The following is a 17,300-nucleotide window of genomic DNA, read 5'->3' on the forward strand; positions in this document are numbered from 1 at the left end:
AGTTGTGATGGAGATGCTGGCTCGGAGGGTAAAGGAGGGTTTACCGTGGGAGCTGCTGTATGCAGATGATCTGGTGTTGATTGCAGAGAGTATGGATGGACTGAAGGAGAAGATGAACAAGTGGAAGGAATGTATGGAGGCAAAAGGTTTGAAGGTGAATATCGGAAAGACGAAGGTGATGGCAAGTGGTAAAGCATGTGGTGAGGTGGAAAGGACTGGGAAGTGGCCGTGTGCTGTGTGCAGGAAGGGTGTCGGAGTGAACTCCATTCAGTGTACAATGTGTGCTGAATGGGTTCATCGAAAATGTAGTGGGGTGAGAGGGTCATTAACCAGTGTGGCAGCTACATTCAAGTGTAAGGTGTGCATAGAGGGAGCTGCAGATGAAGGAATCGTTGAGTTGGATCTTGGAGATGGTGTGAAGCTGGAAGGGGTGAAAACATTTTGCTATCTCGGAGACATGCTGAATGGAGAAGGTGGATCAGACTCTTCGACGGTTGCTTGAGTGAGATGTGCATGAAGAAGTTTCGGGAACTGAGTGGCGTGCTGACGAAGAGGGGAGTGTCGTTGAAGCTGAAGGGAAAGGTGTATGCTACATGTGTGAGGAGTACGATGAGACATGGGTATTGAACATGGAGCAGGAACAAAGGCTGGAAAGGGTGGAAATGCGAATGGTTCGGTGGATGTGTGGAGTATCGTTGAGAGAGAGGAAGACAAATGATGACTTGCGGAAGATGATGGGAAGAGAGTCTGTGATGGAGGTTGTGAAGAGAAACAGGTTGAGATGGTTGGGTCATGTGTTGAGGAAGGATGAAAGTGACTGGGTGAGAGGAGTGTTGGAAATGAGTGTAGTCAGAAGTAGAGGACGGGGAAGACCGAGAAAAACTTGGCTAAATGTGGTGGAAGAGGAAATGTGGGCAAGGGGATAAAGAAGGGGAGATGCAGAAAATAGGGTAAACTGGAGAAGATTGTCATGGGGCCCGCAAGGCTAACCCCCGCTTTAGCGGGGGAAATGGCGTGTGTGTGTGTGTCTGTGTGTCTGTGTGTGTGTGTGTGTGTGTGTGTGTGTGTGTGTGTGTGTGTGTGTGTGTGTGTGTGTGTGTGTGTGTGTGTGTGTGTGTGTGTGTGTGTGTGTGTGTGTGTGTGTGTGCGCTTTGAAACCTTATGAAAAGAGAAACATTTTAACCCCTTCATACACTACATTGCTCTTGTTATTTCTTGAAGATGGCCCTTCTCTTCAGAAGCTATCTTTATGCTGATGAAGCTTATTTATTTAACATTCTGGAAGGCAATCATGACATGCATTTGTGTTGAGGCCTGATGTCTGTTTATGAGACCACAATGAAGGCAGATGGTTGTATGTTGAGAATGATGATGAGGACATTATTTGATTTATTTGTGAGATGCACAAATCTAATGTTTACCTGTGGGCTTCATCAGCATGTGTGGGCCTCATGCACATTGGAATCTTTCTGTTGCTGCTCCTGAGCGGTGAGCGGAATTTTGGCGTGCGATTGAACAAGCCCTACACTGTCCGCGTGCCCATGGATGTGCCCGTTTTCACCGGCACTCATGCCGACCTCCTTATTATCGTGAGCACAAAACATTTATACATCCCTTTTTTCATTGGCATAGCATCTTCTGCTGTCGATATTATAGCATCATTGAACACCTTTCGGATCTGCAGGTGTTTCACAAGATCGTGACCAGTGGACACCAACGGTTGCAGCCACTCTTTGACTGTCTTCTCACCATCATTGTCAATGGTATGCCATCACTCCCCTGTTTGATGTTTTGGCATCTGCCCTCCCCCAACTCATGTGTATGTATGTATTTATATATACAGTCATGTGCCACTTCACGACGGGGTTACGTTTCTGAGAAACGCATTGTTAAGCGACGTTGTCGCTGTGCGAACATCATTTTTTTTTTCGTTTTCGTTTTCGAACATCGTACTTACACAAAACTACACACCTCGGCTATATGGTATAGCCTATTGCTCCTTGGATACAAACCTGTACAGCATGTTACTGTACTGAATACTGTCGGCAATTGTAACACGCATCCAAGAGCGACTGAAGACACGTTAGTTTTACCTTTGTGCTGTTCATGACGGCCATCGGTGTTGTTAGCAGCAGCTTACAATCTCCTCTCGCATCGATTATAGAAAGGTGAATAAATAGCATTTGGATTTTATAAATACGTAATCATTGCATCAATGTTATAATTTATAAATGAAGAAACGAGCTCCTGTCAATTGTGATATATATTTCCGGAACAGTGCGATTGTTTTAACAACATGAAAAGCTTCACCAAAAAGAAATTTGTGTTTTAATTTTGACTGTAACAACGATTTATTCGCGGAATTCTTCAATTCAAAGGTAATTTACTTGCTAGAAGGTAAACGTGCAAACATTGGTTCAGTTTGAAAGACGATTTCCTTGAATCCCGATTTAGCACGACCCTGCTTTTTTCGCGATGACATTTTGTGGACCTCAATGATCGCATTATAACAGGGCCACACTGTCGTTTATCATTATGAAGTATTATGTACTGTACAGCGTACATAATTGTAGGTGCTATTTTTATACGACTGGCAGCGCGACGTCGGCGACATCACTCGGCGATAGGAATTTTTCAGTTACATTTTTTTTTTTTTTTTCAGAGCTGTCAGATCCGTCGTATGTGCGATCCGTCGTTGCCCGGAACGTCGTTAAGCAGCACATGACTGTGTATGTATATATATATATATATATATATATATATATATATATATATATATATATATATATATATATATATATATATATATATAACGGCTGTGCCAATCTCCCCCAAATTTTGTAGACATGCTTGGGTCAGGTCATGGGCACAAAATAATTTCCCCTGCCCCACCTCAGTTTTTTGCTCCCAGAGAGGACAGGGCTTACTATTACTAAAACGAGACATATCGATCCATCCTTCATGTAAAGAAGAAGCACTACCTTGAGCAGGGAGGGGTTTTTCACACCATGCAGTGTCTCATTGCTGACGGGAGTGGGTATTGCTAATTATAGCAGTATGATAAATCAACTGTTCATTCATGAAAATACTGTCCACTCATTAAAACGAATACTGTTGACTTGGGAGGGGGGTGGGAATTTAAACCAAAATTTTAATTCAATGCCACTATTTTATAAACAAAATGTTCTCGAATAATCAATTTTGATGAGTTCACTGTAATTGGAAGTGCTCATGATCAGTTCTGACATTGCTTAAAACTCAGAATCGAAAAACGAAGAAATAATAGATGTGATCATCACGTAAATGTTTTGCTTGGCATTGTTTTATAAAAACATACGTCTTAAATTGGTGAACCCTCGTGAATATTTTGATTATTTCACCCCCGAAGGACACACGCACTACCGGATTTAGCGGTGGCCAGGTTGGGCCATGGCCCCGGGGCCCCCCACATTTCGGGGCCCCCCACAATTTCGATGACATTTTGAAAATCCCTTGAAAATGTGCTTCTAAAGTTTATATGTCGGTGAATGAAGATTGTAAACTCTTTGTAAGGATATCTTTTCAAAATTGTCCGTCATTGTGAGGGTCCTTTTCAAGCTTTGGCTTTTTCAAGCCGTTTCTTCCACAGTCCACAGAACAGATCCAACGTGGTCAAAAATTTCCGAGGCAAGCCTCAGGCATTGGGGGCCCGCATTCGGATCCTTTTTTGGATCGATCATCGATGCTTCGGATGGTTGAGCGTGACCAACGAACTACGGCACTGCCCGCCAGAGCCCAGCAAGCATAGACGGAATACAGAGGTCCAGCCAGAGGAGAGGTGAAAAGGTGAAAGTCGACGTGGTAAAACTAGGCCAGGCCAGCACAGCACACGGCCGGCAGGAGTAGTATTGTACACACTGAAACTGCAGCTGGCAGGGAACGCTGTCAGTACCCTTCTTACTGGCACTCGCAGCACAGAAACACGGTGTGACTTTCTATGTTCCAGATGTGTGAAACATACTTGTTCGTTATTCTGGTACGTCCCACGTGCACTCTGACAATATCTCGGTTACTCGGTACCTACCAGCTGCAGAAACCACAATGAGCGGCTTCAGTGATGACAGGCAGAAATCCAGGGCTCCACGGAAATATGACAGTGGTGCTCAAAAGCAGAAACGTTCCAAGGAAAAAGATGAAAGACACAAAGCCATCGTCGACAAGACCCAGAAAATCTCAGTTTTTCACTCCTGCACAAACAGGCGATTCGTCCATGACAGAGGCTGGAACACCAACAGAGACAGAACAAGCGGATTTGGCAACGCAAACCCCGCGTCAAGATTTGCCCAACATCTCGGAAGGTTCCACCGATGAAGAACATGCATCAGCTGAAGAAGCGCGAGATATACTGACTGATCGTGGACCTGGCTTTGCCAATTGCATTGGATGTTGGCCTCCTGAGCGACCGTCGTCAGAGATGATCGACTACTGGGCATCACGAGATTTGGAGCCCCTGCAGAATTCGACTGGTCCCTTTGATTCATCCATACAGTTCGTTGAAGGGAGGAAATGCTGCTGCTCCAAGAATCTTTTTTTACCGTAGACTACAAAACCGAGAGTCCGTGAAAAGGTCCTGGCTTTGCTTCTCCACATCAACCGGAAAACTGTACTGCATCGCTTGCAAGCTCTTTGGAGGCGCTACTGCCCTGGGCGGGGAAGGATTCAATGACTGGAAGCATGCCAGTCGTTCTATCGAGGTGCATGAGCGTTCGCATGTACATTGTGTGAATATCATCCGCTTGTCAGACAGAGCAACATCCGCAGGTCGGGTGGACACTGAACTCGTCAAACAGGTGAGTGAGATTGCATCCTATTGGAGGGAGGTTTGAAACGAAGTGTGAGTGTGATATCGTTTCTCACTGAGCGTGGTCTCGCGTTCCATGGATCGGATGAAATTGTTGGGTCACGGAGGAACGGTAACTACCTTGGTTTAATGGAATTACTTGCGGAATGCGATCCATTTTTGGCGCAGCACATTCAGAAATATGCCAACCAAGGTAGTGGCCACACCAACTACTTATCATCTACGACATGTGAAGAGTTCGTCTCCATCATCGGAAAATCTGTTCTGGATAACATCGTCGCTCGTGTGAAAGAGGCAAAATACTTCTCTTTGTCAGTCGAGTCGACTCCTGACATAAGCCACATCGACCAGCTCACAATTATTCTACAATACATCGAGAACGAGGCTCCAGTGGAGTGTTTCATGACCTTTCTGAACAACACAGGACACACTGGACTCCAGCAAGCGACGGCATTATTGGATTTTTTGAAAGCCACTGGATTGGACATCGCTAACTGCCGAGGACAATCTTACGATAACGCATCTAATATGAGTGGCTGATACAATGGGATGCAGGGAATGATCAAACAGGAGAACCCTCTCGCAATGTTTGTGCCATGCGTGACTCACTCACTGAACTTAGTCGGTCAGTCGGCCGTGGGATGCTGGAGACCTGCAGCAGCATTCTTTGAATTTGTGGAACAAGTGTGAATTTTTTACAGCTTCCCCGTCGCGCTATGCCAGATTATTTGACGCTCTGAAAGCCAAAGGTCTGCAAGTACCAAAGCGCCTCAGCTACACTCGCTGGTTGGCTCATTCTGATGCAACTCGAGCTCTTGAAGACGGTTACAGCGAAATCATGGATGTCCTCGATGAAATCGCAAACGATGAACAACTGAATAGTGAAACGAGAAACACTGCCGAGACACTTCACCAAACGATGTGCACGCTTGAGATAGGGTTCTATGCTGGTTTCTGGTCTACTGTCCTTGGTAGATTTGATCATACGAGTAAAACCCTTCAGTCGCAAGCTACCGATCTCAATGCAGCCTTGCAGCTCCTCAAGTCACTGGCGAGCTTCGTGCAGTCATTACGCGATCAGTTTGATATATTCGTTGTTGCCTGAGTGGAGCGCTCAGGTACGGAGGAGTTCACTCGCGGATCGCGTAGACGAAAGCGTAATGTCTGCCTCACTCCCTTGGACTACGGACACACTCCAGAAGTAGAACTAGACGCCAAGGAGTCCTTTTGCATCAGTGGATACGTTGCAGTGATCGACGTCCTGCTGTCGCAGTTGGAAAAGCGTACAAACGCTTACAGCAAGATGAGCAACAGATTTGGATTCCTGCGTGCTCTTGTTCAACTCGAAGTGGAGCAGATTCGAGAGTCACGCTCAAAGCTCGTCGAGCTGTATCGGGAAGATCCATCACCTGACCTCACAGAAGAAATGATTCAGTTTCAAGCCATGATGAAGGAGTCAGAGCCAGACTCGGGGCGTACTGAACTCGAGATGTAGAGTTTTCTCATCGAGCGAAAACTCACCGATACTTTCCCAAACGTGGAAGTGCTGCTTCGGATTTACTTCTCACTGATGGTGTCGAACTGCTCTGGGGAGCGCTCGTTTTCGAAACTCAAGCTTATCAAGAACCATCTTCGCTCCACAATGGGGCAGCAGAGACTGGTCAATCTGACCATCATTTCAACCGAATCCGATGTGCTCAATTCCATGCAGGTTGACAGTATCATATCCGAGTTCGCTGCCGCGAAGTCGTGCAGGAAGTTTGTCCATTGATTAAGGCACCGTGTGTATGTTCATTGATGTGGATGACACTGCCGTATATTTGCGGTCGTTGGAAGTCGGCTATTAATCACCATTTCGGATTCCTCTTACCCAGAGGGTTTTTAGAAGTTAGAAGATTTTTCGTCGAAGTTCGTAGTATGATTAATGACAGTGCGTCGTTTGTTATTTTCTTATATTAGTCCATCTCTATCTCTTACTCTTGCAGCAACAGCATTTTTGTGATTTGATTTTAGAATGAGCTCAGAGATAAGTCACCAGCCATATCAATAACAATCCGTCCATCTTGTCATATTGTCAGATTTAATTATAATTTGTGAACATGTATGCAAAATCATTCCTGATCAGGATCTGCCAAATCTATAGATACAAGTTCAGTTGTTGATGAAAAAGCAGTTATAATTTAAGTTGTTGATTAATCTCCAAATTTGGGGGGCCCCCACAATCATTGTGCTCACGGCCCCCCACATGGTAAATCCGGCCCTGGACACACGGTGGGTACACGGTTGCCTCCGAAATATCACGTGCATTAAACACGATTGCTGTTCATTCTTGAAAAAGCATGTTTCAACAATCTGGTTTGAAATGTACCTGAAAAATGATTTACCCTCGCCGAAGGAGAGGGTATTTATTGCATTTGGATCCATTTGTTACTTGCAAAATCGAAGATTTTTCAAGTATATTGGTTAGTCGGTTTTGTTATTCTGTCTGTTTGTCACCTACAGGTCACAATTTTAAACCGATCTTCACGAAATTTCACCACATGGTAGAGTTTGTCATAAGGAAGAAGCCTATTGTTTTTGAGGTCAAAAGGTCAACATGGGGCAAAGGTCAACACCTTCGCTGAGATTTATGAAATCCTCAATTTTCATCCGATTGACTTGAAATTTGAAGAGGATTTATATTTCTTGTCAATGAATTCAACCACCAATTATTTTTGAGGTCAACAGAGACCAAAAGGTCAATGTAAGCCAAAGGTCATCAACTACGGTGGTGTTTCTAAAATCCTCAATTTTAATCCCATTGGCTTGAAATTTGAAGAGGATTTATATTTCAGGTCAGTGAATTCAAGTAGCCAATTATTTTTGAGGTTCACATAGGCCAAAAGGTCAACACAGGCCGAATTTATAAAATTGTCAATTTTCATCCGATTCACTTGAAATTTGAAGAGGAGTTGCATATTTGGTCATTGAATTCAACCACCAATTATTTTTAGGTCAAATTTGTTTTGTGGATTTTGCAAGTATCGTGCTCTACACGGTGTCATCTTCTTGTTTGTTACTTGGCGAAATCTTCGAAATCACCCGTTGGTGTGCAGCGGCCGAAAAACCGCGTACAGTATTTTCAATACTTGTCCTTCAGTTTTGAATGTAGAGAAGCGAGACTTTGGAATTAAACACTTCGAGATATTTAGAAAATTTTACTTGAGCCGAGTTTTGATTAAGGTTTTATTTTTCAAATGGTAGTCCTTCAAAAATCGGGTGTCTATTCACCAGCATTTTTTATGAGGGGCTTAGGAAAGTGGGCGAAGCTTAGAGAAAGTGGACGTGGTTGATGAAAAGTGGGAGTAGCGTAGGAAAGTGGGCGAAGCTTAGAGAAAGTGGACGTGGTTGATGAAAAGTGGGAGTAGTGTAGGAAAGTGGGCGAAGCTTAGAGAAAGTGGACGTGGTTGATGAAAAGTGGGAGTAGTGTAGGAAAGTGGGCGTGGCTTATGAAAAATATTGTGTGGCTCAGGAGGTGTGGTCAAACAAGAGCATTGAGAGAAGTGTGTGTGTGTGTGTGTGTGTGTGTGTGTGTGTGTGTGTGTGTGTGTGTGTGTGTGTGTGTGTGTGTGTGTGTATATGTGTGTATGTGTGTCTGCAACGCGAGGCTCCACAGCACAAACCAGCAAACCGATTATTTTTCAAATGGTAGTCCTTCAAAAATAGGGTGTCTATTTAGGCCTAAGTCACATTTGCTCTACGGAGAGGATACGGCGGCCGTACGCCCTCTGAATTGACAGAAATATGCGGCGGCCGCAGAGTTTCTGAGGTGGCCTCAGGGTGGCCCTACGCCGTATGGCTATATTTTACAGGCCGTAGGGTCGCTGTGGAATTATAGCACGGAGTTATAACTTTTTTCATTTCTGCGTTCGCCGTAGCAATTCGACAAGCCGAAACAAAAGAACTGGTAAAAAAAAAAAACCCACTCGTTTCCGTCCGTCTGGCCGAACGTTCACCTTAGGGCCCCCCTTAGGGTCGCCTTGCGGTTGCCTTACAGGCACCTTGCGTCTGCCTTGAAAATTCTATGGCCGCCGCAGGAACGCCCTAAGGTCACCATGCGACATCAAATCAAAGACCGTACGGCACCCCCATGTTTTCGGTCTCCACAATTTATAAATACGCTGTGCGGCTCCCCGAAAAATAAAAACATGTGTGACTTCTACATTGTGTGACCGTGGAAATACTGCGGCCGCCCTATAATTGTTAGTGGCCGTAGATTTTGTAGACCCTATGGCCGCCGTGGCAAATGTGACTTAGGCCTTACCGTCATTTTTTATGAGGAGTGCCAGTTGGCAAAATACGCAATAGAAAAAATCTTGCCAGGCAGAGGAACAATTGTATGTGAACCAATACGTCTTGGCAATGAATCTTCGTCGGTGGATCGGTCAGAATGAAAAGCATCATATCCAGCGCTTCGATCCTAGCGAATCCCTCGTCGCCTACCGGCTTGTTCTATGTTTCTCTGTTATCATGAAGTCGCGAGCTGAATTTATTTTTGGTTTGGGAGTTAAATACCATCCTTGATTTATGTCATTGTAAAGCCACTGTCACACCTTGACGATTTTGCCAGCGTATGCTGATTTATGAAAAATTTGTCTAAAACGCTGGCACACGTCGAATACGTTATGGGTACGTTTTGTATACGTTGAGAGCACGCTGAAAAATGCCATACGTCGTAGTACGCTGGCTTTAAATGTTGTACTTTTGGGTTGTCCTCAAATTTTTGCATGCTTGAAATTTTGCGACGTATGCCGGCGTATGACTCACACGTTCCGCTACGCTGGCCATAAGTTGGAGACACATTATGCGATCTTTGACACACATCGGCACACGTTACTTGCAAGTTACTCATAAGTCGAAACACATCGAGGTAATGTTTAGCTTACCTGAAACTTATTTCTAACCTATGAGTAACGTTTTGTAAGCACGCTACACGAACGTTGTTCACACTTCGCAACACGTTACTTGAAAGTTCCTCATACGTCGAAACACGTCAAAGTAATGTTTAGGGTACCCGTGACTTATTTATAACCTATGAGTAACGTGCTTGGGAATTATTTGTAAAGCATGTCCTATGCACAAATACGTATGTAGACGTATTTGACATCTTCCGGACGACCACAGAACTTACTGAACGCGTTTCTAACTTACAGATACCGTATAATGGCGTATTGGCAGCGATTAGGGGAATTGGTATATAAAAAGGGGCTTCACAGGAGGAACCCGTCTTTTTTTTAAACTTCGTGGTGAGTACATGTCCATGTCATTTCGAGAGATGGAGGATACGGCAAGGCTGAGACGACAATACCTACCTGTCCTCGAACATCAACATGACCTCATCGAGTTGACACTGCACCAGTTGCGTGCCAATAGAGCCGGGAGAAGAAGACGTGAACGGAGGAGAAGGAACTGGGTCAGACCATGGATCGGGAGGCGATGCCATTACGGCATATATGACCAGCTCATGGTGGAACTCCGGAACCAGGACCATGCATCCTTCACCAACTTCCTGCGAATGCCCCCAGCGATGTTCGACGAGTTGCTAGCCAGAGTGGGTTCAAGGATAACCAAGCAGTACACCTTGTACAGGGATCCGCTTGAGCCTGCTGCTGTTGGTGCCATGACTGCAGTGCTGTGGAAGCGATTTAACTTGTTCAATGGAAACGATTTCAATTGCCGAGCACCAGCGTCCAAAAACAATAGGCGAGTGACAGCCATTTATTAAAAGTGAAGTTGCAGCCTATGAATAGAAAATCTCACGTAATCGTCGACGATACGGTGCCACGCTATACATACGTTAGACTATCGTTGGGCATAGGTTCTTTACGTTTAAAACATGCTAATCAATCGTTGGTATAACTTATCTATAAGTTATCGAAGCGTTCTGTGTTCATTACTAGTACATTATGCATTTGTCCAAGTCGTTTTGAATACTTTAAAAACTGAAACAAAAAAATAGTTCATCGTGGGAATGAGAAAAAAAAATTAGCTGAAAAGAACATTGAACAATGGTGCAAAGTAGTCTCCTATTCGTGGATGCAACGAGGATCCATCATCACGCTCACCTACTACTACTGACATGGACCTACTACTACGACTACTACTACTAATACTACAACTACTGATACTACAAACATTGACATCTACTCAACATGGAGTCTGGAACACTGACGGGTTCCTCTTGTGAAACCCATTTGTATATACCAATTCCCACAAACGCTGCCAAATCGCCATTATACGGTAGATCTAAGTTAGAAACGTGTTCAGTAAGTTCTGTGGTCGTCCGGAAGACGTCAATCAAATTCGTCTCCATACGACAATGTGCGTTTGAGATACGTTACATATAGGTTCAAAGCACGTTACTCATAGGTTCAAAGCACATTACTCATAGGTTAAAAATTAAGTTTGGGGTATGCTAAACATTACCTCGACGTGTTTCGACTTCTGAGTAACTTACAAGTAATGTGTGTCAACGATCGTGGAGCTTACCGAGAACTTATGCCAGCGTATGCGGAACTTGTGAGCCATACGTCGAGTACGTTGTAAAATTTTCAGCATGCTTGAAATTTCACGACGTACTCGACGTACTACAGAATATGACAGCGTACTTCATTGTTTTTCATCATGCTCCTAACGTATACACAACTTACCCATACCGTATTCGACGTGTGCCAGCGTTTTAGACATTTTTCATTGGTCGGTATACCCTAGCTAAATCGTCAAGGTGTGACTGCGATATTGACACTTCCAATTTTCAGGCGGTTATGATTTAAATCGGCGTGCGGCAGGTTTTTAACAGAGAACGCCACAAGTTCGTCGGCGATACGTGCAGCGCGCTATGCCTAAGTTAAAATATCATTGGGCATAGGTTGTGCACGCCGACAACAAGCTAAGCATTCGTTGGTATAAGTTATCTATAAGACAACGAAACGTTCTGTGCCCGTTACTAATATGTTATGCATACGACCAACACTTTATGAATACGACCAAAACTTTTTTTTAAAACCTCAAAACTTCAGTGTACGCCAATGTTTTACATACATTTTTATACGTTGCCATTGCTGGCTAAAACGTCAAGGTGTGACAGCGCCTTAATGCCCGGTCACACCTTGACGTTTTAGCCAGCGATGGCAACGTATTAAAATGTATGTAAAACGCTGGCTGACGTTGAACTTTTGATGTTTTTTTTTTTTAAGATTCGGACGTATTCATAACGAGTTGGTCGTATGCATAACATATTAGTAACGGACACAGAACGTTTCGTTGTGTTATAGATAACTTATACCAACGAATGCTGAACCTGTTGTCGGCCTACACAACCGATGCCCAACGATAGTCTAACTTCGGCATAGCGCGTTGCACGCATCGCCGACGATGTCGTGACGTAGCCTATTAAAAGGCTGACGCACAACGATTCGAATCATAACTGCCGTAGAAATGGAAGTGACAACATCGCGGTCACACCTTGGCGATCTTGCCAGCGTATGCCGACCTAAGAAAAATGTGTCTAAAACGTTGGGGGCACGTCAAATACGGTATGAGTAAGTTTGGTATACGTGAGTAGAACGCTAAAGTACGCTATCATACGACGTAGTAAGTAGAGTACGTCAAGAAATTTTAAACATGTTCAAAATTTTACGACGTACTCGGCGTATGACACACGTTCCGCATGCGATGGGGATAAGTTTTACACACGATATGCGGACGCTTACACACGTCCACAAAGGCTACTTATAAGCTACTCATAAGTCGAAACACGTCGCGGTAATGTCTTTTTTACGCGAAACTTATTTCTAACTTATGTTTGACGTGCTTTGAACCAATTCTTTACGTAGTCCCAACACACATTGACGTATGTAGACGTATTCCAATGACGTCTTCCGGTCGACAAAAAAAAAAAAAATGAATGTGTTTCTAGCTTACAACTGCCATATAAAGACGTGTTCCCAGCGGTTTTGGAAATTGGTATATAAAAATGCTGCTCATAAAAGGGGAACCCAACAGTGTTTTCGAGTTCCTTTTTGAGTCGATGTCCATGTCATCAGTAACAGTATCAGTATTAGTATTAGTAGTAGTAGTAGTTTGTTCATGTTGGCAGTAGTAGGTGAGGGGGAGGGTGTGGGTTATGATGGATCATCCTTGCGTCCGCGTGTCCACGGGTAGGTTCATAGGCTGCCACTCAACGATTTAAATGGCTGCATCTCCACTATTGAAAGTAGGCGCTTGCGCTCAACAATTGGATTTTTTTTACACTCAACGACTTTTAAACGGTACCACTCAACTATTTTCATTGTTTACAATGAACGATTTAAATTGCTGTCACTCGCCTTTGTTTTTTGACGCTGGCGCTCGGAAATTTTAATCGTTTCTATTGAACGTGCTAAATCGCTCAAACCCCACTATTGCAAGTAGACGCTTGCGCTCAACAATTGGATTTTTTTACACTCAACGACTTTTAAACGGTACCACTCTGCTATTTTCATTGTTTACAATGAACGATTTAAATTGCTGTCACTCGTCTTTGTTTTTTGACGCTGGGGTTTGGAAATTTTAATTGTTTCTTCTGAACGTGTTAAAACGCTCAAACTCGACTATTTTAAATAGACGCTGCCGATGGACAATTGGAATCATAGCCAAGCTAGACATCGAAGTGTGAACATCCTCGTAATGCCGAAGAAAAGTTTGAAGAATGCTGCAAATAAGTGTCCTGGCCTTGGCCGTGGACGCTGACGCAAGGACGATCCATTATACCGACGTCTTTCAGCCTATGAGTAACTTAAAAGTAACGTCTGTCGACGTGTGGCAACGATCGCGTAACGTGCCAACAACACGTTACTCATAGGTTAGAAATAAGTTTCGGGTACACTTAACATTACCTCGGCGTGTCTCAACTTATGATTAACTTACAAGTAGCATGTGTTGACGTCTGTCAACGATCGCAGACCGTGCATACAACTTGTGGCCAGCGTAGCGGAACGTGTGAGTTATACGCCGGCATACGTCGTGAAATTTCAAGCATGAAAAAATTTGAGGACAACCGAAAAGTACAACGTTTAAAGCCAACGTACAACAACGTATGGCAGTGTTTTTCAGCGTGCTCTCAATGTTATCAAAACTTACCCATAACGTATTCAACGTGTGCCAGCGTTTTAGAAAAAAAATTCAAAAATCGGCATACGTTGGCTAAAACGTCAAGGTGTGACCAGGCCTTTAAGAAAGGAAACATCACTGCATCAAACCAACAGCCATTATTGACATCTCACCAAGGCCCTTTATTAGGTCATCTCTACCGAGATGACCTCATAAAGCCGGACCAAATGTTCGTCCTTCCGTCCATCAACAATTTTTCTATCCTATCTTGATGAAACGTAGTATGTGGGTAGAGGTCGATGAGTGTTGCACAACGATATAAATTTTGTCCGGGTTCAAGGTCAGGGTCAAGGTCACGAGATCACGTAAGTTATAAAAATCGCCATTTTCAAAACCTATCTAGTCTGCCATTCTACAAGATATTCGGCAACTGTTTATTGATTATGATAGTAAAAAATATTATCTTGTATCTAACTGGACAGATTTTTGAATTTCCGTCCCGTTTGGCCGCCACGTAACCTGGAAGATGGTCAAAAACACCTCCTGGTACAAAGAAAACTTTTTACTTCCGATCTTGATGAAATTTGGTATGTGGGTAGAGGTCGATGAGTGATACCCAACGACATATTATTTCCCGGATTCGAGGTCAGGGTCAAGGTCACGAAGTCACGAAAGTTGTGAAAGTCGCCATTTTCAAAACCTATCTAGTCTGTCATTTTAGGAGATATCTGGCAACGGTTCATCGATTATGATACTAAAATTATGATGATGATCGTCACCCCCACACGGGGGTAATTTTAAATATTATTATCATTTTTTTTTTTCCATGATCAACCCTCGATGTGAAGCTTGCCTGCACATCATTTGTACAGCATTTGAGATTATGGGAAAGCATCCAATAATATAACAAGTGTCTTCTGATGAAAGGCTGAGGTTTGCTGGATTGCCTTAATCAGGAGATTTGTTGTACTTTCAGCCAAATTTATCTGCCAAATTGAGAGAATCGGCAACCCACCTCATTAATTTTGATTTATATTATCATCGAGCATAAAATATCTGCCTCCCTCCTGTGAAAACATCGGCTGATTATTTGATGATGATCGTATCTATTTTGCGAGTTTTGAAATTTGACGTTTTGTTCACGTTAAATAGTATCCATATCCAAGGTCTAACTTGTAGTTGCACTTGATGTCTAAGATGTGGCAATAATTTACCTCAATGAGGTCATTTGGGATAGGGTGTACACGGTTATATTGAGCTGGGTGTGACCAATGATTCCAAGCAGGCCCTCCATATGCCTCATTCGTTATAACCCTCTTCCTCTCAACCACTATTCCTTTGCTTGTTTCACAGTGTCTCCGTACCTCAAGTCTCTGTCCATGGTGGCCGCAAACAAGTTGATGCACCTCCTCGAGGCATTCTCTACTCCCTGGTTTTTGTTCTCTGCCCCACACAATCACCATCTTGTGTTTTTCCTTCTTGAAGCCTTCAACAACATCATCCAGTACCAATTTGATGGTGTGGCACTCAACTTCTGGCATGTTTTCTTTTTTTTTTTGATGTTGCCTTTGAAACACTTCCTTGATCACCATATCAGCATTTTCACAAATCAACACAATGAAAAATATTGTTCATGAGCTTTAAAAACTGACAATTACAATGTTCATTATAGTCTTATAACACTTGGTTGCTTCCATTTCACAGGTAACAGCAACTTGGTGTACAGCATTATCCGCAAGCGAACGGTATTTCATTCGCTGGCCAATCTGCCAACAGACCAGGCATCAGTGACACGTGTGCTGCAGAAGCAGAAGCGAATGATCAACTCACCTTCACGGCAGTCTTCAACTGACACACAACCCACAATGGAAGGAGCCAAACCTGCACCGATTGGAGAGCAGAGAACATTGCAGACAACACTTGCTGTTACTCCTGGTATGTATTTCAGTCAAAAAGGTTCCTCCTTGTTCAAACTTCTTCTTTGCTGTAGTTCTTGCTCTCCACCTCATTCATGCTCTTTCTCTTACCTCATCCAAGCATTGTTGCCTGCCTCGACCCCATTCTTGCACACTCCCCATGTTGGAAGGCGGAGCATGGTACACTTCTTCGGGTGCTGCTCTTATTTTTCTTGAGAAAAGCAAGAGTTATGGAAGAGCATGGTATAACTGAAAGTGGGACAAGCATCAACTGAATGACTGAAAAAAAAAAGAGGAGAGGGAGAATGGGAGGAAAACTGAAACTAACAAGTAAGATAGTTGAGCAATGAAATGTTAATGTAGGTAATAAAGATCATGGTTCAGAGCTGGAGATGACAAGAGATTGTGACAGGGACGACAAGCTTGCTTAAAGTCCTGGAAGAAAGAGTGAGGTAGACGTCTGGGTCAATAGACGTCTGGGTCGGGCCTGGGGATTCATGGATTCACTGGATCATAGGGTGTGGCGCTGTCGATACCTTTGCAGGACGACAAAAGTCTGAGTCTTCAGGTCCTTGGTGCTTCCAGTCTTGCTCCACGGATGTGAGACTTGGATCTCAGATCTTGCTCAGGGATCTGAGATGGAGACTTGATTCCTTTGGTACCAGGTCTCTTCAGAGAATCCTTGGCTACCGCTGGTCGGACTTTGTGTCCAACGAGCGGTTGCTGAGAGAGACTCAAATGAGATTTGTTACCTGCATCGTCTGTGAGCGTCAGCTGCGGCTCGTTTTCCTGACGCTGATCCTGCTCACCAGATTCTCTCAGCGAGGGAGTCTCGTGAGTGGAGGAGGCCAATGGGCCGACCACGTGCCTTGTGGTTGCAGCAGGTTGATCGGCATCTCAAGGAGATGGGGATGGGCCAGGTATCTGCCTAGGTGATAGCCAGACGGTGGCCCCAGGAGTACTGTGGGAAAGTGGACGCAGCGACGCGCTGCTCTGGCGCATTTTCCCAAACCTGAGCTGACCTCGATGGTGAAGAATCATTTGAAACATTAAAATAATTCCTATCCGGATTCGGATGTTCATCGAAATGGAATCAATTCGTTCTTGTCACACACCCAACCTGTCCAGGTTTCGTCCGAATGCGTCCACAACTTTCTGAGATATTTTGCTCACAGACAAATAAACAGATTGGGGTGAAAACATAATCTCTGTCCACCTTCCGTGGTGGAGGTCATTACATGTCATGAACAGTCAGCATTGGTGAGAATCATTTAGAAGATGAAATAGAATTGACAGATGTTTTGTTTTGTTTTGTTTTGGAAAAGTTTATTTTTGATTTATACTTTTTTTTTTTACAAAGCAATTGAATCGAAAATCATTATTTGAAGGGTTATCTCGATAATGACAAATGACAA

The 17,300-nt window shown here is 43.8% G+C and overlaps 1 protein-coding gene across 2 annotated transcripts in view; it reads left to right on the forward strand.

Annotated features, from left to right (window-relative positions):
- Nucleotides 1-17,300, forward strand: part of HID1 (HID1 domain containing) — a 66,038-nt gene that overhangs the window by 35,512 nt on the left and 13,226 nt on the right. For both annotated transcript variants that reach the window (XM_085884631.1, XM_085884632.1), the window contains exons 11-14: nt 1,438-1,589; nt 1,685-1,763; nt 15,323-15,487; nt 15,674-15,904. In XM_085884631.1, the coding sequence (XP_085740757.1) occupies nt 1,438-1,589; nt 1,685-1,763; nt 15,323-15,487; nt 15,674-15,904 (627 nt within the window). The remainder of the gene's footprint in view (nt 1-1,437; nt 1,590-1,684; nt 1,764-15,322; nt 15,488-15,673; nt 15,905-17,300) is intronic.

Source organism: Eptatretus burgeri, chromosome 6 (genome assembly GCF_056783735.1).
Source record: "Eptatretus burgeri isolate ZD-2024b chromosome 6, Ebu_testis_v1, whole genome shotgun sequence".
Classification (NCBI taxonomy): domain Eukaryota; kingdom Metazoa; phylum Chordata; class Myxini; order Myxiniformes; family Myxinidae; genus Eptatretus; species Eptatretus burgeri.